The sequence below is a fragment of the Arachis ipaensis genome, chromosome B6, assembly GCF_059453495.1.
Source record: "Arachis ipaensis isolate K30076 ecotype BB chromosome B6, ASM5945349v1, whole genome shotgun sequence".
Taxonomy (NCBI): Eukaryota; Viridiplantae; Streptophyta; class Magnoliopsida; order Fabales; family Fabaceae; genus Arachis; species Arachis ipaensis.
The window spans coordinates 115,095,449-115,122,800 of NC_142441.1; the positions used below are offsets into that span (position 1 = coordinate 115,095,449).

General features: G+C 36.4%; 3 protein-coding genes across 3 annotated transcripts; 2 read left to right on the top strand and 1 right to left on the bottom strand.

The window, feature by feature from the left end:
- Positions 1–2,173: 2,173 nt before the first annotated feature.
- On the top strand, positions 2,174–5,973 carry UBC22 (ubiquitin-conjugating enzyme 22). Its single transcript, XM_016306378.3, has 7 exons — positions 2,174–2,388; positions 3,726–3,852; positions 4,004–4,148; positions 4,237–4,314; positions 4,689–4,801; positions 4,943–5,046; positions 5,479–5,973. The coding sequence occupies exons 2-7, from the start codon at positions 3,850–3,852 to the stop codon at positions 5,840–5,842; spliced, it is 807 nt and encodes a 268-aa protein (XP_016161864.1). The 5' UTR covers positions 2,174–2,388; positions 3,726–3,849; the 3' UTR covers positions 5,843–5,973.
- A 1,125-nt stretch (positions 5,974–7,098) lies between these two features.
- On the bottom strand, positions 7,099–8,931 carry LOC107604726 (calmodulin). The gene is made up of 2 exons (XM_016306381.3): positions 8,649–8,931; positions 7,099–7,767 (listed from the first exon to the last, which is right to left on the bottom strand). Exons 1-2 carry the CDS (start codon positions 8,722–8,724, stop codon positions 7,394–7,396), a joined length of 450 nt encoding a protein of 149 aa, XP_016161867.1. The 5' UTR covers positions 8,725–8,931; the 3' UTR covers positions 7,099–7,393.
- Positions 8,932–10,490: 1,559 nt separating this feature from the next.
- On the top strand, positions 10,491–12,152 carry LOC107647144 (protein FAR1-RELATED SEQUENCE 5-like). The gene is made up of 3 exons (XM_016351262.1): positions 10,491–10,612; positions 11,224–12,003; positions 12,086–12,152. The coding sequence occupies exons 1-3, from the start codon at positions 10,491–10,493 to the stop codon at positions 12,150–12,152; spliced, it is 969 nt and encodes a 322-aa protein (XP_016206748.1).
- Positions 12,153–27,352: the final 15,200 nt, after the last annotated feature.

A 27,352-nucleotide genomic window follows, 5' to 3' on the forward strand; every position in this document is an offset into this window, starting at 1 on the left:
TTTAGTATTTAGTCTAATATAAATAAAAATTCAGGCTAACCTAAATATTAATGATTTCTAATATCTAAAAAGTAAGTAACAATATTAAAAAAATATGAAAAGATATTATTACTAATATTTTTTAATTAAATAAAAATTTTCAATTCCCATAAAGTAGATTTTTTTTTCTTGTGAGCGTCTTTCTTGATTCATTTGCTATTAATTTTCTCTATTTTAACTACTACAACTGAGAGTTCTTTTTCAGCTATGAATATTGTGAAGAATAAGTCAGAAACAAAATGAAAGATAAATTTCTTACTAATTGTCTTTTAATTATATTGAAAAGAAAATTGCAGAAAAATTTGACACAAATTCTATTATCGATGAATTTTATGAAACGAGGAATCGACCACTTCGTTAATAAAAAGTACATATATATTTTTTGTACTTTAAAATATATTCTCTATCAGTATATTTTTGTAATGCATTTTACATTATATAATTTTTTTGTATAATTTTTTAATATTATATATGTTATTAGCCCCCCATGATACTATTTCTAGATCCGTCTCTGCCAAAGTACCCAACTTAATTGTCTTTTCATTTATGATAAAAATTAAAAATTAAAGTTAAATGATATTAGTACTTTTAGTTTAATAAAATTAAAATAAAGTAAAAAAAGCATAAAAGCCAAGAAAAATAAAAGACTCTAGAAAAGAATAATATTAAATTTTATGTCATTTTATATAAAAAACAATATGATCTATTATATTATATCTTTTTTTGTACCATATAACAAAATAGTTAAATTTTATATCTGTTTTTTTATTACTTATTTTACTTATTTATGATTGTTTAAATTAGATTTTATAGTTGTCGAGTCATATTTTTTACAAACACAAAAAAATAGCTATCGAGTCATTTTTATATTTTTAGAGAGATACATCTATCACATCATAATTTTAATAATTAATATAAATTTTAAAAAATTAAACAAATCTATATTTATTTTAGTTATATTTAAAAGTAAATCATATGTACTTCTATAACCAAGAAATAAATTTAACTTCTTTTATTAATAAGTATTTTTTAATCATTTATTTTATAAAAAGATCACATCTTTTTATTTATCCTAAAAGTTAAAAATCAAAACTAATATTAATACTTTTTGTTTAATTGAACTAAAATAAAATGTAAAAATAAATTTAGAATAAAAATAAAAATAAAAATTTGGATTACACAAAATATAATATGATTGAAAGCTTATATATAATATGATTGAAAAAATATGGTCTCATTTTTTAAAAAGATTTAATATTGATGGCTTAACCGTATAAATATTTCAAATATACTAACAAATTACATGTTATTATGTCAAGAAAATTACAATTGGTAAACCTCATTATTTGAGTTATCCAAAAGTTAAAAGAAAATAAATTAATTAGTTAATTGTATAAAATGTTTGACACTGCTAATTTGATCTAAAAATCAAAACCTAAACTAATCCTAAAAATAATAACATTTGACATTATTGATTTACTTTTACCTCAACATAACTTGCTTAAATTAAAGAGATTTTTTCTAAAGAATGTAAATTAAAAAAGTTACTAAATATACTATAAGAACCAAAATTTTCTATTTCACTTTCATAATTAATTAATTAATGAATACATTTAAGATACTTCATACTAAATCCTAAAATTAATTACTAAACCATCCTGAGTAAAAGCTACAACGGACTGCTATATTGTTTCATTTCAAATTACTGCACCGTTAAATCAAATAATCAAACCCATAGGGTACATAACTAACAACTACAATAATTCTAAACGAAAGGTGAGGTTCACGCACACGTATAGCGCGTGGGAACTCTTCTGCTAGGAGGTAGACATTTGGAATCCAACGTCTATAAATCTGAAAGATTTGTGCAACGAACACGTCATTTCATGTCCATAAGTTTCGAACCTAATTTTCTGATTAATCAATTAATCGAATATTAATTAATTTAACTAACGAATCCATATTTTAAGGGTTTAGCCGTTGGGGCATAGGTTAAGATTATTATTATTAATGGATTTTTTAATTTTTTTTAAATAAATATATAATAAATATATTAAAAATTTAAATATTTTACATTTTTAATAAAATATTTTTTATTTATAACTTTAAGAGAGTTAACTAAACCTTTTAATTAATGGCGTCTTCATTTTAATTCCTACCTTACGAAATAAATATTTTAAACTTTCTTTGGTGTCCTCAAAGTTCCACCAATCAATCAATCATTCATTCATTCCAAGGAGGGATCTCTATTTCCTTTTTCTCTCTTCTCTCACTCCTCTCTCTCTCTCTCGCTCTCTCTCTCTCTCCGTGCACCCTAAAGCCTAAAGCTTCTGCTTTGTGATTGTGAAGGTGAATTCCTCATCTGTGTCTTGCACTTCATGGTCTTGCTTTTGTGCGTTTCGCATTTTGTGTAGAACTTCTTCACCAAATTTGTTCCTTTTCATCAAATTTTGCGTTGATGATACCCTAGATTCCAATACCGTGCACTGTGAATGATGCTTTTCCTATATCACAAGGTCTTCTATTTTTCAACAATAAAAAAGTAAAAGTTGTGTTATTTCTTTAATGTTAGATTAGGGAAATTGAGATTCTGGGGTTTTTATTTCCCCCGTTAGGGTTTTGCCCCGCTGATCGGGGTCCCTTTTTGTTTCAAAGATAGTTTTTTTTTTTTATTGTTCGGGGGAAAAGTGATTGTCTATTGTTCAGTGTATATTTAGGGTCTTTAGTTTTGGCAGATGCGATTAATTTTGGAATGATATGCTCTATGTGAGTTGCTTGCTTTCTTAGTTCTGTCATTCTGTGTATATTAATAGATGAGCGTTTTTCTTTCTTGGGTTGCTTTTTCTGTTTAGCTTCTAGTTCTTAATCATGTTGGGTGCTCAAATTTTATAACTTTTATGTTCTTGATGTGTGGTAGTGTCTGCAAAGGGGAACTAACGGTAAAGGGTGTGGGGGGCTTAGAGAAACGCGTCAAATAAAGTTTGGTCTTTTGTGGTGCAAAATGTGTTTGGGTGGCATATGCCATTCCAGTTTTGAGTTAAGTTGGTTTTTCTCTTAAGAAATTGGTTTTGGTTATTTATTTGAGATTGTTGATTCACTTGAATCTTGAAGTGAGTGGTGTGTTTACATCCACAGATCTTTCTACTGCAGATTCAAGCATAGTTTCTCGATTGAGTTTGTGCAATCATAAGTTGTGAAAATGATCCAAGGCTCTGTGCTTACAACTTATAGTTACAGAACTTGTCTCATTAATATATGATTCTTTGCTGTACTTTATTTGGTTCTTGCTTAATATGATGTGCCAAGACTTTGTTATCTGTCCGTTGGGAACTTAAAATTAACTCATCTCAACTATCCCATTCTTAGCTTGGAAAAAGACAACTATGTTGGAGTTGATCAAAATCTTTATACTAATGGGTTCATCCTCCATTCTATTGGACAGTTATAGAAAAGAAGACATTTATTGTTATGACATCTTTTAGTGGTTTCTTTTATTTAAAGAATTTTGTTATCGGCTTTATGGTGGATTGGAAGTGAAAGAAAAGAAACTCTTAGGTTGGTGTAGCTAAGTAGCGCATTCAGATGTTAAATTGTTGTTTTATGCTGTATGCTGGTTTATGCAAAAAAATTGTAACTTTTACCTAACCAGAGTTTTTTTTTCTCGTTTTTTTCCCTCTCATTTCCAGGAGCTTATGCTTTGTTTTGATAGCATCCTCTACTGTGTGAGCAACAAATTTGAGAATTAATTGTTTGAGAAGGGTCATTACTACTCAGTGATAATAATAAAATACTGTCAGTTGTTCTGCACTGATGGTAAGTGTTTCTTTTACTTATGTGTCTACTTCCATGTCGATATTGCAAATGTATCATTTGCCAATGTATGTGAACAGATTTAGCATTGTTGTTTAACTATTTTTTTGGTGTTTAATATTCTTACATTGTTGCATGGTACTTTTTGTTGTAGGCAACTAACGAGAATCTTCCCCCAAATGTAATAAAGCAACTTGCCAAAGAGCTCAAAAATCTTGATGAATCCCCGCCAGAAGGGATTAAGGTTGTGGTAAATGATGATGATTTTTCAATCATTTATGCCGATATTGATGGTCCAGGCAAGTAACATTATGTACCTAGTGTCTAATTTTTGGTTGATCTTTGTGCAAAGAGCTCAAGCTAAATCAGACTCTTGCATTCTTGCAGCTGGAACTCCCTATGAGAATGGAGTTTTCCGCATGAAGTTGTTACTGTCCCATGATTTTCCGCATTCTCCACCTAAAGGTGTGTTTAGACCTTCTAGTTACATTGCAATGAGACTTGTGTTCTTATAACTGAACTTTGTTTCCATTTGTCTTAAGAAAAGTAATTTTTTCCTTGAACATCTTTAAGGAGTTAATTTGTGTTTAGAGTTATTATTAACAAAATATTTCACTGATTTACAAGTATGCATTGCTACATCAACAATTTTTTTTAGTTTAACTATCCATTATCTCAAAAGTCGTGCAACTGCAAACATTTTATTGAATGACATGTTTACATTGTAATTACTCTAGAGTCATGCTATACTTTGTTGCTTTACTTGCCATGAAATAATCACATACACTCTGGTGTCTATTTGTGTAACTGTTAAACTTGACTTGAATTTGATGTCATAGGTTACTTCATGACCAAGATTTTTCATCCAAATATTGCAACCAATGGAGAGATTTGTGTGAACACGCTTAAAAAAGATTGGAACCCGAGCCTTGGGTTACGCCATGTTCTTATTGTAAGTGTTAATGTGTTATGCCTGTCCTTCGTGATAAAAATCCATTTAACTATTTTGACATATCTGTTTATAGGTTGTTAAATCAGGATGGCTATTAAGATATTCTTATTTGTTAATGCTGATTCCTATAATGAATGATAGGTTGTTAGATGTCTATTGATTGAACCCTTTCCAGAATCAGCTCTAAATGAGCAGGCTGGCAAGCTGCTGCTTGAAAATTATGAGGAATATGCTAGACTTGCCAGGTAAGTTAAGCCTAGCCATTAGTGCTATTTACACTGGTTTATTTTGTTTTCTGGGCCTTCTGAAATTTAATGCGAAAGGCTTTACATTCTTCTGGAATACCAGACCCTTTATCTTTTGTAATTTGAGGGTAACTGGTGTCCGCAACCCATGTGAATTTGCTTTGGCAAAGACTCGGGCTTGGCTTTAAAATTGTTTGAAAAATATCAACCTGGAAAAAAATTCAAACATTTGTGGCACAACTTTCCATAAAAGAAAACGGAGGTTTGGTGGCAGAAACACCAATCTAAACATTCTATGAGCTTCATGACTTGGTTAAAGCCATGCTTATTTATGTCTATTTGACTCGTTTAGTTATTTCATACAAGATTTGTTTGACATAACATGTTAAAATGTCCCTCTTATGCATGTTCCACTTGTGGTTTTATATTTAGGCTTTACACTGGAATTCATGCAAAAGCAAAACCCAAATTTAAAAGTGGAGCTATTTCTGAATCGACAACCGCCCTAAATGTTGATCAAACAAACACCTCAGTGCCTAACGCTGAAATAAAAACCGCTCCATCAAGTGCAGCCCTGCCATTGCAGTCTTTATCCTCCTCAACCACCACGACAAGAGGAAACAGTCAAGAACAGGCAGCAGTTGTGGTGACTGAGACTACTGTCAATGGTTCTGCCGCCACCGGTAAGGCAGTTTCTTCTGCTTCAGCACCACTAAAGAGGGAAGGTGGAGTGGCAAAAGCTCAGGCAGACAAGAAGAAGATAGATGCCAGAAAGAAGAGTTTGAAAAGATTGTAATGTTGTTCAATAATTGAACTTTTCTTTGTGGCTTAGTTATTCTATTTGATAGTGAAAAGAAAAGGGTAAAATGGATTTGAGTTAATTTACATTGAAATTTTTAATGGATGGAAGTTGAACTGTTGTCTGTCTTGGATTATCCTGAACAGCACACACTTTCTCTATTTTCTTGTAGTTACGCCATTTTTTTAAAACCTTTTTCTTAATTCTTCACCATTTTTTCCAACTATTATGTCTATAATAAAGCCTATTGAATATGAACATATAAGCTGAATCTGAATTTTAAAATGAGTACTAGATGCATTCCTTTTAGATTTGCTCATGTAAGAGATATTTAACTTAGTGGTGTAGATTGAATAGAAATTATTGATTTGTTGGGTGTTAAGATAATATATATCATTGGACTATTTTGGTGCTTTGTGCAGAGTTTTCTTCGGTGTTTGATAGAATTTATTGTCTTGCAAGATTAGCGTGGTCTCCACGCTTGTCACCGTTCATTTAGCTCTCCAACCTGCAAATACGAGGAATGAATTTTCTCATTTTTTTAATCAAGGATATTAAAGTATAATATTGAACTATTTAATAATGTTTTCTCATATTCTTTTTAATTTTATTTATAAAATATACGGTGAAGGATCGTATTTTATCCCTTTAAACGAGAAAAAAAGACTGATAGATCCAATTCTGCAAACGGAACATGAACCAACATCAAGTTAGATGATTGAATTAAATTGATACCTTTGAAGCTTTATTATAGTATCAGGCTATTAGCTCCCCTTTTGGGAGGATATTATTCTTAGAGTTTGTTTTTTCTTTTTGTCGGTTAGACTAAAGTTTTCATTGCACCGCCACAATAAAATGTTTATATATAATTATTGACTCACTCGAGTAAGGCAAGCATCTATCTTCCTTAATGGTTAACATGCAGGACGACAATAAAAATTCTTGCTGTTTAACAGGAACCGGCGAGATTATCAACTTTGGTCGATTATTTTTAAATGAAACATAAAACCAAAAGAAGAATTTCTAAGACCCAAATTTGGATGATCCATTCTCCATCAACTAGCCATGATTCATGCAATGCTACTGAATCATGGCTATGGGATACCTGATTCTCTGTATTTGGTGACAACAATATCCTCAATCCCAAACATAAATGGAACATATTCATAGTCATGTGAGATTTGACCTTGATCAGCATTAAAGATTGCATTCACAAAGGAGCATAGTTCCATAGAGACACCAAAACTGAGGAGTGGTCTAAAGCGACTTGAAAATAAACATTAAAACGTGGGATACAGTCACAAAACAAACTACAAATACATCAATTCCATCACAACCATTAGCAGCACATTTACCACAAAAATGTCATAAATTGCTGAACTCAGAACCAACCAAATAAAAATGAAGAAACAAGACATTGAGCTAGGAGCCTAGGATTTGGTGTACTGTTATACAAGTCAACCTTGTCCTAAATCTTTCTTTTTGCCTTTTCTTTTTTTCTTTTTAAATAACCATATTTCATTCAGTTTGTGGTGGAAGAGTTTGTGATTACTTAGCCATCATCACCTTAACAAACTCTTCATAGTTTATTTGGCCGTCACCATCAACATCAGCCTCGCGGATCATCTCATCGACTTCTTCATCAGTGAGCTTCTCACCAAGGTTGGTCATCACGTGGCGGAGCTCAGCAGCAGAAATGAACCCGTTTTGATCCTTGTCAAAGACGCGGAATGCCTCCTTCAGCTCCTCCTCAGAATCAGTGTCCTTCATCTTCCTGGCCATAAGGTTTAGAAACTCGGGGAAGTCAATGGTGCCGTTGCCATCGGCATCTACTTCATTGATCATGTCTTGGAGCTCTGCCTCGGTTGGGTTCTGTCCTAGTGACCGCATAACAGTTCCAAGCTCCTTGGTCGTGATGCAACCTGTAACACCATGTTCAAATCAAACAAGAATGTCCCAGTCATGCTAACAATCTACAGTTGAAAACACAACTTATAGCATATTTGGTTGTCTGTTTAAAATTCTCGGAACCATGATTCGAATAAAAGCATCAATTCCAGATGAAAATCTGAACATGGGCCAACTTGTCCATCCAATGAACATGCTTTGGGTCAGCAATTTTTTCATTCTACATATTGCCATATTACCATATAGTTCAAGATTTGGTACACTTTCTTTCATATTGTAGCACTCCAAATCAAAATTCAGCACATGATCACTAAGTAATTCACCATTAGAGGTAGGGCTTTTACCCAATAACTTATGTTTGAGAAAGAAAGTCCATATTACTTTATAACATGATACCGGGAGCTATTATGACAAAGAGATCTTGAATTTGATCCTTGCTGCTTCCATTCTTTCAAAAAATAATTAAATCTTATCACAAGGAACAATATAAATAACCTATGTATTGTCCATGATTTCGTTCAAACTACCCGAAAAATTGCTCATCCCTAACTCGCTCACAGTGGCTTATATTATCAAATTATTTAGTTCTAAGAATAGCTTTTCATACTCGAATTTCCCAAACAGATGCCCTAGAATGTAATTTCCAGGTGGGTTGGGCTGAGACATCAACAAATCGCATACTCCAAACATGAATCATAACTTGAAATTCTCTTTCAATTGCTATCATACTATGTTCTAATTATAAATAAATCTTTATAAATTGATCAATACACTAACAAACGTAAAATTAGGAAAGGCACATCCACAGAAAAGAAAATCAAAGTTGAAGAAGAGATCTAAGGAATAAATTAACGATAGATCTAAGAATAAGAGAGAAGGGGAAGAGAGAAGGAACCATCGCCGTCCTTATCGAACAAGCTGAAGGCTTCCTTGAATTCAGAGATCTGTTCATCGGTGAGTTGATCTGCCATTGTGAGTTTCTCTCGTTTCTTTTTTCTTTCTTTTCTTTGGAGTTGATGATTTTTTTTTCTGTGTTTGTTTTCTTTCTTTGTTGTTTGTCCGAAGAAAGAGTGTGTGGGGCGCGTGAGAAAGAAAAGCGAAGGGAAGAAAACGTACGAAGGGCTTTCAAACTGGGTCCGACAAATCCTCCCTTCTTAATATGTCGATGCCATTAATCAACACTGATTCCACTCTTAATCTTTACCATAAATAAATAAATTTGACTTGTTTGTTTATTTGACCATTCAAACGTCGTCTGGATTTCTCACAAAATAATACTTGTAGTAAATCAAATCTTTAACCTATGAATTCACCATATGTTCCCTTCTTAAGTTAAATATTTCAGCCTCAAACAATTTTTAATTGTCTAGTGTAACTCTATTTACGTACACCTTTCAGAAGGAAAAAAAAAAAAAATTAATCCTTAAATTTGGCACGCATTTTATCATTATTAGAAAATAAAATTACATTACAATATTATTCGCATAAATAATCCTTAAATGAATTATTTATACATATTTCGTTAGACAACAATATCAAAATTAAGTTAAACTACTAAAAATGCATTTAAATTATTTTAGAGCCAACAAAATATTTTTAAATTTTATTATTGACAAAATATATTTAAATTATCAAAAAACATAATAAAAATACACACCCGTAATAAATCAAGACGTTCTACATCAACGTAAAAAACTGTTATGGTAAATAAAATTTTTTATGTGACAAGTGAGACTTTTGCATTATCAAGTGAGTCATGCTGTATCTTTAAGTTAATAGAATAGATTTTTTTATAGAAGAATATTTTTGATACATTCTTTGATTATTTGAAGATATTTATCAATAACAAAATTTTAAAATATTTTTTTCCGTACTAAAAAAATTCGAATACATTTTTAGTAGTTTACCTCAAAATTATCACCAACTTTAGAACAAATTAAAGAATGTGATAAAATTAAAATAATCTCAAATCAATTATATCATGTGGAATAATATATAGTTTCAAAGGGGTGCGAATTGCACCAGGAAAAAAAAATATGTAACCATTCTTCTTTTAAAAAAGGAAAAATGAATACACCTCTAATTATTCTTGAAGAAGTAAATTTAATCAAATATTTTTCACATAATCGTACATACTTATAAAATATATTAAAACTAAATCAATTTCCTAATAATTTATTTAGATAAATTGTAAATACTAAATAATAAAAGATATTTTGGTAAGAAGCTAGCTTACACACTAACCACCAAATTACACCATAATTAATGTAGTTATAGTGTAATTCAAGTAGTTTATTCAAAGAAAAAGCATAAGAAATCAACTTTTTAATCAGCGAACTTGAACAACTTAATTGATTATAATAATTTTAATTTATTTTAACAAATTATAATTTGAATAATTGACATTAATTATAGATTTTGAAAAATTAGGTAATAACACCACGCATGAATAACGTCTATCACGGTCTCTATTACATCACCATCTTCTTCCCAGCATTGAGCGCTTGTTGGCACTAATCTACTGCGCCGACGATCTCAACACCATAACCACTGCGTCGTTGCCTCCTCGGTGCTCCGCCGTTCGTGCTACCATTAGCGTTGTCGTTCGTGAGCGTGGTGCGAGTGTTGTTCATTGTCCGATCACGTCGCCGTTCCGCCGCAAAGGCCATCATGCCGAGCTGTTGTACACAAAGAAGCTGCCGTCACAGTGCAAGGTTTCCGGTAGAGAGTATTGTCCATGGAACATTCAATTTCGGAAGGAGGATTGAATAGCATATTGTTTGATGTGGGTGATAATAATTCAACGGAAGGTAATGAACATTTGAGTGTGAGTGATGTTGCTATTCAACAGGGGCCAATGTACGTTGGGGGAGAGGGTGGCTGTTTTGGGTTTATTTTTTTTTTATTTTTTTTGTATTCAAGTGGATTATATGACAATATGTTATGTGAATGTTTCTTATGTATGCTAACTGGATGTTTTTTTTTCAATTATTTGGATGTTTCTGATATGGTATTGTTGTTAACTGAGAGATTAATGAAGAAGTTTTTCTTTTCTTGAATATATTACCTATTTTGTTCATTACGCAGTTGGATTTTTTCTTTGTTCTTGTTAATTAATAACTTTTTTTCTATTAAAGTGAGTTAAACTCTTTTCAACTAATGTATTTTTTTGTTTTAATTTAGTTAACGTATGTTTATATTCTGGTATAAGTGGATATCTCTTGGTATAAATCTTTGAATAACTATTTTCTCAACTTCCATATGTGTTTGTACTGTTTTTTATTTTTTTTTACGAAGTAGATTGTTATATATTAATAATCGTAAGTTGATAAAGGTTTTTTTGGGTGTGCTTGATTGAAGGTCAACGAAGTTACGGATGTGATTTTGCTGAAAAATGATGAGTTGGAATTGAGTCATGAGGCTTGAATTCTACTTTGTTGTTGTTAATACTAGATAATGAGTGATTTTAGGCTAGTTTTAATTGGTAGTGCCATTAAATCTTTGGTTTTGTCAATTAGTTTACAGTTGATGAATCATAGTGGGATCAGTAAAGACGAAATCCTAAGCATAGAAATGTGTTTTGATTCGTTGCCTCTGACACATAAGTTTTATGCAAATTATGCAAAGAAAATTGGGTTCATAACTAAAGTCAGGAACACAAATTTTGAGAAGACGAGGAAGGATTTCAAGATACCCATTAATCAATCACTTCATTGCAATCGAGAAGGTTATCAGGAGTCTCGGGTGAAAGCAGCATCTTGGATAAATAGAATAATAGCCACGAGATGCAGAGTAAGGATATATGTCATGGTGGATAGGGAGAAGGAAAGTTGGATGGTGTCGAGATTAGAATTGAGGCATTCCCACCATTGTTCTGCTAAGAAATTGGTCCACTATTATAAGTACAGGGAGTTGACCATGTATGCTAAGTGTGTGATTTCGGATAACGACGTGACTGTCATAAGACCCAACAAGACATACCTTGCACTGGCTAATGAGGCTGGTGGGTCTTCGAACTTGAGTATTTTAGAAAAGGATGCCAGGAATTACATCACAAGCAACTGTGTTGTGCCAACGAGAATGAGGATTTTAGGAGATGCTGAATTATTTCGTGCGAATAAAAGAGATCAACCTAAACTTCTTTATGCGATAGATGTTGATGATGCTAACAAGTTCAGGAGCGCACTCTGGGTAGATCCAAGGTGCAAGGCTTCGTATGAATATTATGGAGATGTGGTGTCATTTGAAAGGTGTATGTACTTATGGGTCAATTATGAAAGATACTATGTTTTGAATGTTTTGCATTCGTAATTGTGGCTGGTGTTTTTGCAGGTATGGACTACCGTTTGCATCCTTTGTTGGTGTCAACCACCATGGAAAGTCTACTCTTCTTGGTTAACGCCGAGATCCCTAGTTTTGAGTAAGTATTCACACAATGGGTGAGATGCGTGGAAACTGCACCACGGGGATTATCACGGACCAGTGCAAGGTCATGTTTGGTGCTAATAGGAAGGTCCTAGCAAATACTCGCCACCGATGGTACATCAGGCATATCCTGAAGAAGACACCTATAAAGCTCGGTGGTTACGCTCGATACAGAGAATTGAATTCTAAGATGAGCGACATTGTGTGGAATTCTCCTTCTGTGGACTCATTTGATGTTGATTGGGATGAATTCATCAAAGATTTCGACTTAGGTCACAACAGATGGTTATCAGGTTCGTCATCGTTAACTTACTTCATGTTTATTTGTTGCTTATAGTTTATTGAGTTCTTGCATGTTTCTTTATTTAGTTATGGGATATTTTATGTTATATCTTGGTTGTTGTTTTATATTAGGAGTGTAGTCGCTACTTTCTTTTTATCTTATTAATGAATGTTTCTTTTAAGAAGAAATGAATGTTTTTTCCATTCGTAAACTGGATATTTTTCTATTTTTGTTTCTCATATCTTTTTTATTCTAGGATATACGAATGTGGTTATCTGATTGTGTCTAAGTGTAAATCTTTTCTGAGTTGTTTTAGTGTAGACCTTTATGACAATTGACGAATGTGGGTTCCAATATTTTTTTAGGGGTGAATTTTAGGCTGGTATGAGGAGTTTCAAAGGAGTAAAAGTATGCACATATTTTCGGGGGATTTCTACATTGCAAGAGTAGTTTGGTTCATTTTGTCCATGAATACGACAATGTACTTGGGAACAAGGAGCAGAAGGAGCTGGAAGATGATGCTGCGGATTCAAAAGGAGTCATCACAGATGTATCGAGCACTGCAATCGAGAGACAATTTCAGCAGAAATACACCAGTAATATGTTCAGGGATATTCAACTGGAGTTAAGGAAAAAATCTGATTGCGTTATTCGGTCAAATGAACACCAAGGTGATTCTATTTCTGTGAAAGCAGACGAGTAGAAGATAGTTTAGGAGAAGACCATGTGCGTACATACAGAGTTGATTGTGACCCTTTAACTCACGAGGTTTGGGGCGAGTGCAACATGTTTGAATCCACTCGTATATTGTGTTGCCACACCCTTGCTATGTTGTCATACTACATAGTTGATAAAGTACCAAGCTGATATGTTCTTTCTCGATGGAGTAATAATGTACTATACAAGCACACCTACATTAAGAGTAGTCATGATGTGGATCATTCTGATGAAAGCCACATCTTGTTCAGGGGTCTGTGTTTAGAGTTCTATAATGTTGCTCAAGAATTCGTTACTTGTGATGAGGAAGCAGCGAAATTCTGATCGGCTTTTTGGGATGCAAAGTCCAAGATCGCGCTATCATGCATTCCAAAACTGTTGCTACGACTCAGAATAGCATGCCCACACAGAGCGCAGGAGGTGTTGGTGTGACATGTAGGGCCCTTCAAGAGTTGCAACTAAAGGTCGGCCGAAGAATAAGAGGCTTGGAGCAGAGTTGGACAAGTCAATTAAGAAATCTATGAGAAAAAAAGAGAAATTCGTATCTAGTATGTTCTAGACCGAGGTATATTTGATCATTTGTTGAGATAGTGTTGTTGATTTCATATGTATTATTTTTTGTTTTTGTGCATTTTTTTCATGATGTTGTTGACCTTCAGAGAGATAATGATTACGATGCATTTGGAAAAAAAGGATACGATGATGCTACTAGTTAGAATGTATCAAATAGTGGCAGATTTGTGTCCCTGTTAAACCTTTTTGGGCATAGCTAGTGTTTCTATGGTTGGGTTGTACATGTATTTTGTGTGGGTGATTTCCCTTCTTTAGTTGGATAGCGTGGTTTTTTGACTAACATGCGTGCAATGTTACTTGTGTTGTTGGTTTGCTGTTCACTTACGTGGGATAGCTAATTGCTATGTCACTTACATGGTTTTTTGTTAATGAAACATCCATTTAGTAAGATACATAAAGAACCTTCCATTTAGTAAGAAAACAAAACATGCTGCTGTTTAACAGAACGTAAATTCACTTATATTTTGGCAAAAACAATATGGTACATACACTAAGAAACCTGCTAAGGAATGTGTAAAAAAAGAAAAGCCATTCACTTCTTAAAGAAATAAAGACATCCACAACTGCTTAACACAGGAAAACTCGAATATAAAGAAACATCCATTCAGTATACAAAAGAAACATGTTGATGCCTAACAGAAGCTACATCCAGCAGATATTCACAAAAATATTCAACTACCTGCACAAAAACATGTTGTGTATGACTTAAAAAAGAAAAGACATTAAAAACCTTAAAGAATTATAAACACCCACAAATCTAACACAAGAAAACTCTCGAAACAGTATCAAAAGTGTCTCAAACAGTGATAGCATCACATGTATACATTATCATGAATTTTGTAGGCATCTTTCTTCTTCTGTTGTCTTCCCCCTTACTTGGATTTTTTGTAGGTAACCTCGCCCAATACAGTATGGTCTTCGTGCTCGGCGCTGCGAAGGGGGTTGTCATCTCCTTACGTTTGTTTCTCGGCTGGTTGTGGCATACAGGATGATCGTCCACCGCCTCAGAGCTTGCTCAATGAGTGAAATCTTAAGACCCATAACTATTTCGAGCATTATTTTCTTTCAGAATTCCTTCAGGATGTCCTGAATGGCAGAATCGGTTGTTAGCGAGAGTTTTAGAAGCGAAAAAGCAATTAGTTTGAAAGATGTAAACATTAATTGTAATAGGATTTTTAAATTGACTTGGTCCCAACACAGTAGATCTTTGGCTTCACTCCAGCACTCCATCAGTTTTATGATGTAGACCTTACAATCACAACTACATGTATAGAAAGATTATGTTTTATCACGAGACTAAGTAGGGATATCAAGTGAATTACAAATAAGTTTATTGATAAGTTTTGATGCAACTCACCGGTTTGGTTATTTGGGGATGCTAGCATATGCACAAGGCAGGCCATTCTCCGTCGACTTGTACAAATAAGTTTATTGACACTTTACCAACATCTTTAATAAGTTTCGCCTGAAAAGCAGGTATATTTGGATCGCTATTGTATGTTACAAGTTTAATGATTGATGTATGGTATGTGGGTCATATATTCTTACCGTATACAGCCATCAATGACCATAACGATAGACGTTCTAGTGCCAATAACCTCTTTCATGCGACCTTAAAGGCATACAGCCACCAATGACCATAACGATAGACGTGGAAAAACCACTGTGATGAAAAACACACATATCAAAATATACAAAATATGATAGCTCGCACAACAAAATAAGGACATTGCCTCACATGATCGTGAGAAACTGAACAGATCAGATAGAACTAGTAACTTGCAAGGGTCAGTTTAATTCATGTAATCAAACATCTAAAATAAGAGAAAAGAAACATACAGTTTTTAGTCAACTAGCAGATTGACTTATCCATTGTCTCTTTGAAGTCTCTACCTTGTCAAAATATCTGGTATCGGTATTGAAATGAGGACCCAAACCCACATAACTAAGAGTTGGTCCCTCCCAAAAAGAATCTAAATTCCTCTTGTGTATAATTGTTTCCTATTAAAACAACACTGTTGGGTATGCTCGCACAAATTTTAAACACTAAAAGTCCACTATAGTATGCATATCAAAATCCCTGAAGAAACGTAGTAGAAGTCACGCTTGAATTGTGCTGATGCCGAGTCGTTAAATGTGTAACACATCCATTGAACGATCAGCATGGTGAATGTTCATTTTATCATTATGCTACCTTTTTAAGAAACAATATATATTAAAAATGCACAATTTAGTCTGTTTTACTTACTTTGTTATTCACCCAACAATGGGCTTGCAGCATGCATAAGTCCTTGATAAACCACTATTTTATGGTTTATCTTGTGCTCAATTGAGTGGTTTTATCAAGTCTTTGCACACTTATTCATACAATTTGCATGATTTTACAATTTCTTTCCAATTTTGTTATATGATTCAAAACTTGCTTTCTGAGCCTTTAATTGTATATTTTTAACTCCCCTTTATACCATTCGATGCCATAATCTGTGCGTTAAGTGTTTTCAGGCTTTATAGGGTAGGAATGGCTTAGAGGATGGAGAGGAAGCTTGCAAAAAATGGAAGGAGCACAAGAAACAAATGAGATAACCAGCGAGAAGTGACGCGCACGCATGGCTCACGCGTGCGTGTGAATTGGAGTTCGACAATGATGCGTGCGCGTGCCTGACGCGTACGCAAAAATGACCAGCGACACGTACGCGTGACTGACGCGTACGCGTGACATGTGTTACCTGTAGAAATCGCAGAAAACACTGGGGGCGATTTTGGGCCAAGTTTGGACCCAGTTTTTGGCCCAGAAACATAGACTAGAGCCAGGGGACAAGCAGAGACTCAACACACATTCTCATTCGCATAGTTTTTAGTTTTAGATTGGAATCTTAGAGAGAAATCACTCTTCCTCTAGGTTTTTCTTCACATTCATAGTTCTAGTTTTTATGATTTTGATGCTTTTGCTTTGGATATTGAGAAGAGTCACTACCTCCGTTGAAGTTGTGATGGGCGGATATTTTATACGCTTTTTGGGGTTAATTTCATATAGTTTTTAGTATATTCTAGTTAGTTTTTAGTCTATTTCCATTAGTTTTTAGGAAAAATTCATATTTCTGGACTTTACTATGAGTTGTGTATTTTTCTGTAATTTCACGTATTTTTCTGGCTGAAATTGAGGGAGCTGAGCAAAAATCTGATTCAGGCTGAAAAAGGACTGCTGATGCTGTTGGATTCTGACCTCCCTGCACTCAAAGTGGATTTTCTGGAGCTACAGAACTCAAAATGGCGCGCTTCCAATTGCGTTAGAAAGTAGACATCCAGGGCTTTCCAGCAATATATAATAGTTTATACTTTGCTCAAGGATAGATGACGTAAATTGGCGTTCAACACCAGTTCTCTGCCCAATTCCGGCGTCCAGCGCCAGAAAAGGATTAAAAGTTGGAGTTCAACGCCAGAAATGGATCCAAACCTGGCGTTGAACGCCCAAAACAGCCTATGCACGTGAATTGTTTAAGTCTCAGCCCCAGCACACACCAAGTGGGCCCCAGAAGTGGATCTCTGCACCACCCATCATAGTTTACTCATTTTTTGTAAACCTAGGCTACTAGTTTAGTATTTAAACAACTTTTAGAGACTTACTTTGTATCTCATGACATTTTAGACTTGAACTTTGTACTCTTTGACGGCATGAGTCTCTAAACTCCATTGTTGGGGGTGAGGAGCTCTGCTGTGTCTCAATGAATTAATGCAAGTATTTCTGTTTTCTATTCAAACATGCGTGTTTCTATCTAAGATATCCATTCGCGCCTAACTATGGAGAAGGTGATAATCAGTGACACTCATCACCTTTCTCAATCCACGAACGTGTGTCTGACAATCACCTCCGTTCTATATCAGATTGAATGAATATCTCTTAGATTCCTTAATCAGGATCTCCGTGGTATAAGCTAGATTGATGGCGGCATTCATGAGAATCCGGAAAGTCTAAACCTTGTCTGTGGTATTCCGAGTAGGATTCAGGGATTGAATGACTGAGACGAGCTTCAAACTCGCGAGTGCTGGGCGTAGTGATAGACGCAAAAGGAGGGTGAATCCTATTCCAGCATGATCGGGAACCTCAGATGATTAGCCGTGCTGTGACAGAGCATTTGGACCATTTTCACAAGAGGAGGGGATGTAACCATTGACAACGGTGATGCCCCAACACACAGCTTGCCATAGAAGAACGTGCGTGTGTGAATCAGAGGACAAAGAAAAGCAGAGATTCAGAAGACAAAGCATCTCCAAAACTCCAACATATTCTCCATTACTGCATAACAAGTAACCTTTAACCCATGCTCTCTTGTTTATTCGCAATTCAACTGATAAATACAATTGACTTCCTGACTAAGAATTGCAAGATAACCATAGATTGCTTCAAACCAACAATCTCCGTGGGATTCGACCCTTACTCACGTAAGGTATTACTTGGACGACCCAGTGCACTTGCTGGTTAGTGGTACGAGTTGTGAAAAGTGTGATTCACAATTCGTGCACCAAGTTTTTGGCGCCGTTGCTGGGGATTGTTCGTGTTTGAACACTTGACGGTTTATTTTGTTACTTAGATTAGGAAAAATTTTTCTTTTTGGTTTAGAGTCTCTTATTATTGTTCTTAATTAAAAATATCATTCTTCAAAACAAGTGTTACATTTACTGCCCAATTGGCTAGAGCGTTGGTCTAAGTCCGTGGCAGTTTGGTACACTCTTTTTAAAATCTTTTTCAAAAATAATATTTTCTCTATTAAATTTTGTGCCAAACTTTAAGTTTGGTGTTTTCTAGTTGATTTCCCTTTGATTTTCGAAAATTTTAAGTTTGGTGTTCCTTTTTCATGTTCTTGTGTTCTTGTGAGTCTTCAAAGTGTTCTTGAGTTTTTCTTGTGTCTTGATCTTAAAATTTTAAGTTTGGTGTTCCTTGGTGTTTTCCCGCCAAATTTTTCGAAAACAAGGAGCATTAGATCTAAAAAATTTTTAAATCTTGCGCTATTTTATTATTTTTCTCTTTCCTCACTAAATTCAAAAATATCTTTTCTCACTAATTTTAAAACAAATTTTCGAAAATTATTTAAAAAAAAAATTCATATTTTTTTTCAAAATTTAAAATCTTTTCCAAATCATATCTTTTTCAAAACTTCCTTACCACTTTCTCTCCCCTCATTTTTTCGAAAATCTTCACCTATTTTTTTCTATTTTATTAATTTATTTTATTTTCGAAATAAATAAATAAATAAATAAATAAAATATTTTCTCTATTTTACATAATCTCCATTTCTCCATCATGGACCTAAGCGGAAATGAACAGTCCAGGAGGACTCTGGGGTCATATTCTAACCCCTCTACTGCTTCATATGGGAGTAGCATCTGCATACCCTCCATTGGAGTCAGTAGCTTTGAGTTGAATCCTCAGCTCATTATCATGGTGCAGCAAAGTTGCCAGTATTCCGGTCTTCCTCAGGAAGAACCTACAGAGTTTCTGGCACAGTTTCTACAGATTGCTGACACAGTACATGATAAAGAAATAGATCAGGATGTCTACAGACTATTACTGTTTCCATTTGCTGTAAAAGATCAAGCTAAGAGGTGGTTGAATAACCAACCTAAGGCCAGCATAAGGACATGGAAACAGCTGACAGAAAAATTCCTGAATCAATACTTTCCCCCAAAACGGATGACACAGCTAAGGCTGGACATCCAAGGCTTCAAACAAGGAGATAATGAATCTCTTTATGATGCCTGGGAGAGATACAGAGAGATGCTACGAAAATGCCCCTCTGAAATATTTTCAGAGTGGGTTCAGTTAGATATCTTCTATTATGGGCTTGCAGAAGGAGCTCAGATGTCTTTGGATTACTCAGCTGGTGGATCTATCCACATGAGAAAGACAATTGAAGAAGCTCAAGAGCTCATTGATACAGTTGCCAGGAATCAGCATCTGTACCTAAGCAGTGACCCTTCCATGAAAGAAGAGGTTAAAACAGCAACTGCTGAACTCAGTTCTGTAAAACAAGCTGCTGAATTCAATCAGCAATTGGACTTTCTAACAAAGCAGTTAGCCGAATTCAAAGATAGACTACAAGAGACAAGGATGGCTAATATACATATGGACGAACAGTTTAAGCAAACAAAGCAGCAGCTGTCAAGGCAAATAACAGAAGAATGCCAAGCAGTTCAACTAAGAAATGGGAAAACATTAAATACCCCACCTCAAGGCAGCAAAAAGCTAAGAAATGAGCAAACCACCCAAAATTCACCTGAGGACAGTAAGAGCCCAGGGAAAAGTAATTCTGGAACTAAAACGCCAGAAATTTGGTGGAAGGCTGGCGCTGAACGCCCAGACCATGCTCAGGACTGGCGTTCAACGCCAGAAACAAGGCAGGACTGGCGTTCAACGCCAGAAATAGGCAAGGATCTGGTGTTGAACGCCCAAAATGGGCAAGATCTGGCGCTGAACGCCCAAAATGGGCACATTTCTGGCGTTCAGACGCCAGGAACAGACAAGGAGTTGGCATCTAACGTCACTCCAGTCTCTAACTCTGGCATTCAATTGCCAGTGAGGGATCAGACACACACAAATGCTGAAAGCAACCCCTCTAAAAAGGCTTCTTCAACCACTTCTGTAAGCAATAAACCTACATCAACTAAGGTTGAAGAATATAAAGCCAAGATACCTTATCCTCAAAAACTCCGGAAAGAGGAGCAGGATAAGCAATTTGCTCGCTTTGCAGATTATCTCAGGACTCTTGAAATAAAGATTCCATTTGCAGAAGCACTTGAGTAAATACCTTCTTATGCCAAGTTCATGAAAGAGATCTTGAGTCATAAAAAGGATTGGAGAGAAACAGAAAGAGTTCTCCTCACTGAAGAATGCAGTGCGGTCATTCTGAAAAGCTTTCCTGAGAAGCTTAAAGACCCTGGAAGTTTTTTGATACCATGCATATTAGAAGGTTAATGCACCAAGACAGCTTTATGCGATCTTGGAGCAAGCATCAACCTAATACTTGCATCCACTATCAGAAAGCTTGGCTTAACTGAAGAAGTTAAACCAACCCGGATATGTCTCCAACTTGCTGATGGCTCCACTAAATACCCATCAGGCGTGATTGAAGACATGATTGTCAGAGTTGGGCCATTCGCCTTTCCCACTGACTTTGTTGTGCTGGAAATGGAGGAGCACAAGAGTGCTACTCTCATTCTAGGAAGACCCTTCCTAGCAACTGGACGATCCCTCATTGACGTCCAACAGGGGGAAATAACCCTGAGAGTCAATGATGATGAGTTTAAGTTGAACGCTGTCAAAGCCATGCAGCATCCTGACACATCAAAAGACTGCATGAAAGTTGATCTTATTGACTCTTTGGTAGAAGAGATCAACATGGCTGAGAGTATCGAATCAGAGTTGGAAAATATCTTTAAAGATGTTCAACCTGATTTAGAGGATTCAGAGGACATGAAAGAGCCTCTGAAAATTCTTCTGGAAGAAGAAAAACCTCCTAAACCCGAGCTCAAGCCACTACCACCATCCTTGAAATATGCATTTCTGGGAGAAGGTGACACTTTTCCAGTGATCATAAGCTCTGCCTTAAATTCACAGGAAGAGGAAGCACTTATTCAAGTGCTAAGGACACACAAGACAGCTCTTGGGTGGTCCATAGGTGACCTTAAGGGCATAAGCCCAGCTAGATGCATGCACAAAATCTTATTGGAGGATAATGCTAAACCAGTGGTTCAACCACAGAGGCGGCTAAATCCAGCCATGAAAGAAGTGGTGCAGAAAGAGGTCACCAAACTACTAGAGGCTGGGATTATTTATCCCATTTCTGATAGCCCCTGGGTGAGCCCTGTCCAAGTCGTCCCAAAAAAGGGAGGCATGATAGTGATTCATAATGAAAAAAATGAACTGGTTCCTACAAGAACAGTTACAGGGTGGCGCATGTGTATTGACTACAGAAGGCTCAATACAGCCACCAGAAAGGATCATTTTCCTTTACCATTCATAGACCAGATGCTAGAAAGACTAGCAGGTCATGATTATTACTGCTTTTTGGACGGCTACTCAAGCTATAACCAGATTGCAGTAGATCCTTAGGATCAAGAGAAAACAGCATTCACATGTCCATCTGGAGTGTTTGCTTATAGAAGGATGCCATTTGGGCTGTGTAATGCGCCTGCAACCTTCCAGAGATGCATGCTCTCTATTTTCTCTGATATGGTGGAAAAATATCTGGAAGTCTTCATGGATGACTTCTCAGTATATGGAGACTCATTCAGCTCCTGTCTTGATCACCTGAAACTTGTTCTGAAAAGATGCCAAGAGACCAACCTAGTTTTAAACTGGGAAAAATGTCACTTCATGGTGACTGAAGAGATTGTTCTTGAGCATAAAATCTCAAACAAGGGAATAGAGGTGGATCAAGCAAAAATAGAGGTAATTGAAAAATTACCACCACCTGCCAATGTTAAGGCAATCAGAAGCTTTCTGGGGCATGCAGGATTCTATAGGAGGTTTATAAAGGATTTTTCAAAAATTGCAAAACCTCTAAGCAATCTGCTAGCTGCTGACACGCCATTTGTGTTTGACACAGAGTGCCTACAGGCGTTTGAAACGCTGAAAGCTAAGCTCATCACAGCACCAATTATTTCTGCACCAGACTGGACATTACCATTTGAGCTAATGTGTGATGCCAGTGATCACGCCATTGGTGCAGTGTTGGGACAGAGGCATGACAAGCTTCTGCACGTCATTTATTACGCTAGTCGCGTTCTAAATGATGCCCAGAAAAATTACACAACCACAGAAAAAGAATTACTTGCAGTGGTTTACGCCATTGACAAGTTCAGATCATACTTAGTAGGATCAAAAGTGATTGTGTATACTGATCATGCTGCTCTTAAATATCTACTCACAAAGCAGGATTCAAAACCCAGGCTTATCAGATGGGTGTTGCTTCTGCAAGAGTTTGATATAGAAATAAGAGACAGAAAAGGGACAGAGAACCAAGTGGCTTGGTGCACGAATTGTGAATCACACTTTTCCCAACTCGTACCACTAACCAGCAAGTGCACTGGGTCGTCCAAGTAATACCTTACGTGAGTAAGGGTCGAATCCCACGGAGATTGTTGGTTTGAAGCAATCTATGGTTATCTTGTAAATCTTAGTCAGGAAGTCAAATATGTTTATCAGTTGAATTGCGAATAACCAAGAGAGCATAAATTAAAGGTTACTTGTTATGCAGTAATGGAGAATATGTTGGAGTTTTGGAGATGCTTTGTCTTCTGAATATCTGCTTTCCTCTGTCTTCTAATTCACGCACGCACGTCCTCCTATGGCAAGCTGTATGTAGGGGATCACCGTCGTCAATGGCTACATCCCATCCTCTCAGTGAAGAATATGCTCACATGCTCTGTCACAGCACGGCTAATCATCTGTCGGTTCTCGATCATACTGGAATAGGATTCTTCATCCTTTTGCGTTTGTCACTAACGCCCAGCACTCGCGAGTTTGAAGCTCGTCACAGTCATTCGATCATTGAATCCTACTCGGAATACCACAGACAAGGTTTAGACTTTCTGGATTCTCATGAATGCCGCCATCAGTTCTAGCTTATACCACGGAGATTCTGATTAAGGAATCTAAGAGACACTCATTCAATCGGATATAGAACGGAGGTGGTTGTCAGGCACACGTTCATGGTTTGAGGAAGGTGATGAATGTCACGGATCATCACCTTCATCACAGTTAAGCGCGAATGAACATCTTAGATAGGAACAAGCGTGTTTGAATGGAAAACAGAAATACTTGCATTACTTCATCGAGACACAGCAGAGCTCCTCACCCCCAACAATGGAGTTTAGAGACTCATGCCATCAAAGAATACAAAGTTCAGATCTAAAATGTCATGAGATACAAAATAAGTCTCTAAAAGTTGTTTAAATACTAAACTAGTAGCCTAGGTTTACAGAAAATGAGTAAACTATGATAGATGGTGCAGAAATCCACTTCTGGGGCCCACTTGGTGTGTGCTGGGGCTGAGACTTAAGAAATTCACGTGCATAAGGCTGTTTTGGGCGTTCAACGCCAGGTTTGGATCCATTTCTGGCGTTGAACTCCAGCTTTTGATCCTTTTCTGGCGCTGGACGCCAGAATTGGGCAGAGAACTGGCGTTGAACGCCAGTTTACGTCGTCTATCCTTGTGCAAAGTATGGACTATTATATATTGCTGGAAAGCCCTGGATGTCTACTTTCAAACGCAATTGGAAGCACGCCTTTTCGAGTTCTGTAGCTCCAGAAAATCTACTTTGAGTGCAGGGAGGTCAGAATCCAACAGCATCAGTAGTCCTTTTTCAGCCTGAATCAGATTTTTGCTCAGCTTCCTCAATTTCAGCCAGAAAAATACCTGAAATTACAAAAAAACACACAACTCATAGTAAAGTCCAGAAATATGAATTTTTCCTAAAAACTAAAAGAATTAGACTAAAAACTAACTAAAACATCCTAAAAACTATATGAAATTAACCCCAAAAAGCGTATAAAATATCCGCTCATCATGGCTGATCATCTATCCCGGATAGAGCTAGTAGAAGTGACGCCCCTCCCCTCTCTTGAGATCTCTGAGACTTTTTCGGATGAGCATTTATTTGCCATTCAGGAAACACCATGGTTTGCCGATATTGCAAACTATAAAGCTGCAAGGTTCATACCCAAGGAGTACAACAGGATACAAAAGAAGAAATTAATTACTGATGCAAAGTACTACTTGTGGGATGAACCTTATCTCTTTAAGAGATGTGCAGACGGAATAATCCGTAGGTGTGTGCCTAGAGAAGAAGCACAGAGGATCCTGTGGCATTGCCATGGATCTCAATATGGAGGCCATTTCGGAGGTGAGCGAACAGCCACCAAGGTCCTCCAATGTGGCTTCTATTGGCCCACACTCTATAAAGATTCCCGAGAGTTTGTACGTAACTGTGACAGTTGCCAAAGAGCTGGTAATCTGCCTCATGGTTACGCCATGCCTCAACAAGAAATCTTGGAAATTGAGTTGTTTGACATATGGGGAATTGACTTCATGGGTCCTTTCCCACCATCATACTCAAACACTTATATTCTGGTGGCAGTTGACTATGTATCAAAATGGGTTGAGGCCATTGCCACACCCACCAATGATACTAAAACAGTGCTGAAGTTCCTCCAAAAATATATCTTTAGCAGGTTTGGTGTCCCTAGAGTACTAATCAGTGATTGGGGGCAGTCACTTCTGCAATAAACAGCTTTACTCTGCCATGGTTCGGTATGGAATTCGCCATAAGGTGGCTACTCCATATCATCCACAAGCTGAAGCCTCTAACAGAGAATTAAAGAGAATCCTAGAACGGACAGTAAGTACCCGTAGAAAGGATTGGGCACGGAGCTTGGATGATGCTCTGTGGGCTTATAGAACAGCATTCAAGACCCCTATAGGGACCTCTCCATACCAACTTGTGTATGGTAAGGCATGTCACCTGCCCGTGGAACTGGAACATAAAGCCTACTGGGCAACCAGATTCCTAAACTTTGATGCCAAATTAGCAGGAGAAAAAAGACAATTAAGAAGCGCTTGCTGGGAGGCAACCCAGCCATGGGGCATCAATCCTCCAAGCATTTTGCCCCATTTCTATTTTTATTTTTATTTGTTTATATAGAGTTCATTGATAACAAGGTAAAGAATCAATTGCATAAGTTCACAGGGTTACAGAAGGAATCCGCACACAAAACAGAGAAAAAGAGCTCACTGGCAAGAAAACGCCAGTAAGAGCCCATTTTGGGCGTTCAGCGCCCAAAAGGGGCAGCCAGTGGGCGCTGAACGCCAGTAAGGATAGCAATCTGGCGTTCAACGCCAGAAAAGGGCAACAACTGGGCGTTGAACGCCCAGGAGAACAGCATTTGGGCGTTGAACGCCCAAAACAGGCAGTGTTTGGGCGTTCAAATGCCAGGATGATGGGGAGGAGGCAAACTCATTTTTCTTCATATTTTTTCATTCTAATCTTGATTTTCATACTTCACTTCATGATTTCTTGCATAAACATGTTAAGAACCCTGATTTTTAAAATCCCTAATTTCTAAAAACCCTACCTTAAAAATATCAAATATATCTTAATTCATAAGCACAAACCCTCTTTGCAAATTCAATCCAACTCTTTTCAAATCTTTTTTTAAAAAAACAAATCTATCTTTTCAACTCATCAATATCTTTTTCAAAATCTCCACTTTATCTTTTTCAAAATCTAGATCTATCTTTTTTAAAAATCTTTCATATCTTTTCAATTTTAAACTATATCCTCTCTTATCATATCTTCTATCTTATCTTTTCCAAATCAATCTTTTTTATCATATCTTTATCTTTTTTTTTTCGAAAACCCACCCTCCCTCTCTTTAAATTTGGGTTCGGCCTCTCTCCCCTTCCATCAACAATTGCACCTAGCTCTCCTTCTATCCCTCTCCTTTCTTTTCTTTTGCTTGAGGACAAGCAAACCTCTAAGTTTGGTGTGTTTATCCGCGATCACTAAGATCATGGCTCCTAAAGAAAAACAACCCACTCCAAGAGGCAAGAAAGAGAGCGTTCCAAAACCACTTTGGAATCAAGGGAAGTTCTTATCTAAAGAACATTCAGACCATTATAACAAAATAATGGGTCTGAGATCAGTGATCCCGGAAGTTAGATTCGATCTGAAAGAAGATGAATATCCAGAGATCCAAGAGCAAATTCGAATCAGGAACTGGGAAGTCCCAGCTAATCCTGAAACGAAAGTGGGAAGGAATATGGTCCAGGAGTTCTATGCTAATATGTGGCAGACTGACAAGCAGAAACTATCTGGAACTGCTTTCTATGAATATCGGACCATGGTCAGAGAAAAGATTGTTCATACCATCCCTCACAAGATCAGAGAGATCTTAAAGCTACCTCAGCTGAAAGATGATCCAGACTCCTTCAACAGGAGAATGATGAGAACAGACAAGGGCCTAGATAAGATTCTAGAGGACATATGTATCCCTGGAGCCAGGTGGACCACCAACACAAAGGGTGTCCCAAATCAACTCAAGAGAGAGGATCTCAAACCAGTCGCCAGAGGATGGCTGGACTTCATTGGGCATTCTCTGCTGCCTACTAGCAACCGTTCTGAAGTCACAGTTAAAAGAGCAGTGATGATCCATTGCATCATGATGGGAAAAGAAGTGGAAGTTCATCAGCTGATCTCAGCTGAATTCCACAAAATTGCTAACAAAAATTCTAAAGAGGCCAGGTTGGCTTATCCAAGCGTGATTTCTCTGCTCCGCAAGGACGCCGGGGTAAGGATGGGAATAACTGAGTATATCTCAGTTGAGAAACCAATCACCAAAGCATCAATGGAAAAACAACAAGCACAGGATGATCCCACCAAGAAGAAAACACAGGAATTTCTCCCAGAAATCCCTCAATCTGAATACTGGGAGTATCTTGAGACGTCTGTCACCAAGATACGGGAAGCTATGGAACAAATAATAAAAGAACAGAAGGAACACAGTCAAATGCTGACCTATATGTTTAAAGAACAAGAGGAGCAAG

Excerpts from the sequence above, each read along its gene's own strand:
- LOC107604726 (XM_016306381.3), bottom strand. The coding sequence starts at position 8,724 with ATGGCAGATCAACTCACCGATGAACAGATCTCTGAATTCAAGGAAGCC. Across the intron at positions 7,768-8,648 it reads GTTCGATAAGGACGGCGATG|GTTGCATCACGACCAAGGAG; the intron begins GTTCCTTCTCTC and ends ATGGTGTTACAG.
- UBC22 (XM_016306378.3), top strand. Across the intron at positions 4,149-4,236 it reads TGCCGATATTGATGGTCCAG|CTGGAACTCCCTATGAGAAT; the intron begins GCAAGTAACATT and ends GCATTCTTGCAG. Across the intron at positions 4,315-4,688 it reads TCCGCATTCTCCACCTAAAG|GTTACTTCATGACCAAGATT; the intron begins GTGTGTTTAGAC and ends TTGATGTCATAG.
- LOC107647144 (XM_016351262.1), top strand. The coding sequence starts at position 10,491 with ATGGAACATTCAATTTCGGAAGGAGGATTGAATAGCATATTGTTTGAT. Across the intron at positions 10,613-11,223 it reads GCTATTCAACAGGGGCCAAT|GCTAGTTTTAATTGGTAGTG; the intron begins GTACGTTGGGGG and ends GAGTGATTTTAG. Across the intron at positions 12,004-12,085 it reads GATGTGGTGTCATTTGAAAG|GTATGGACTACCGTTTGCAT; the intron begins GTGTATGTACTT and ends GTGTTTTTGCAG.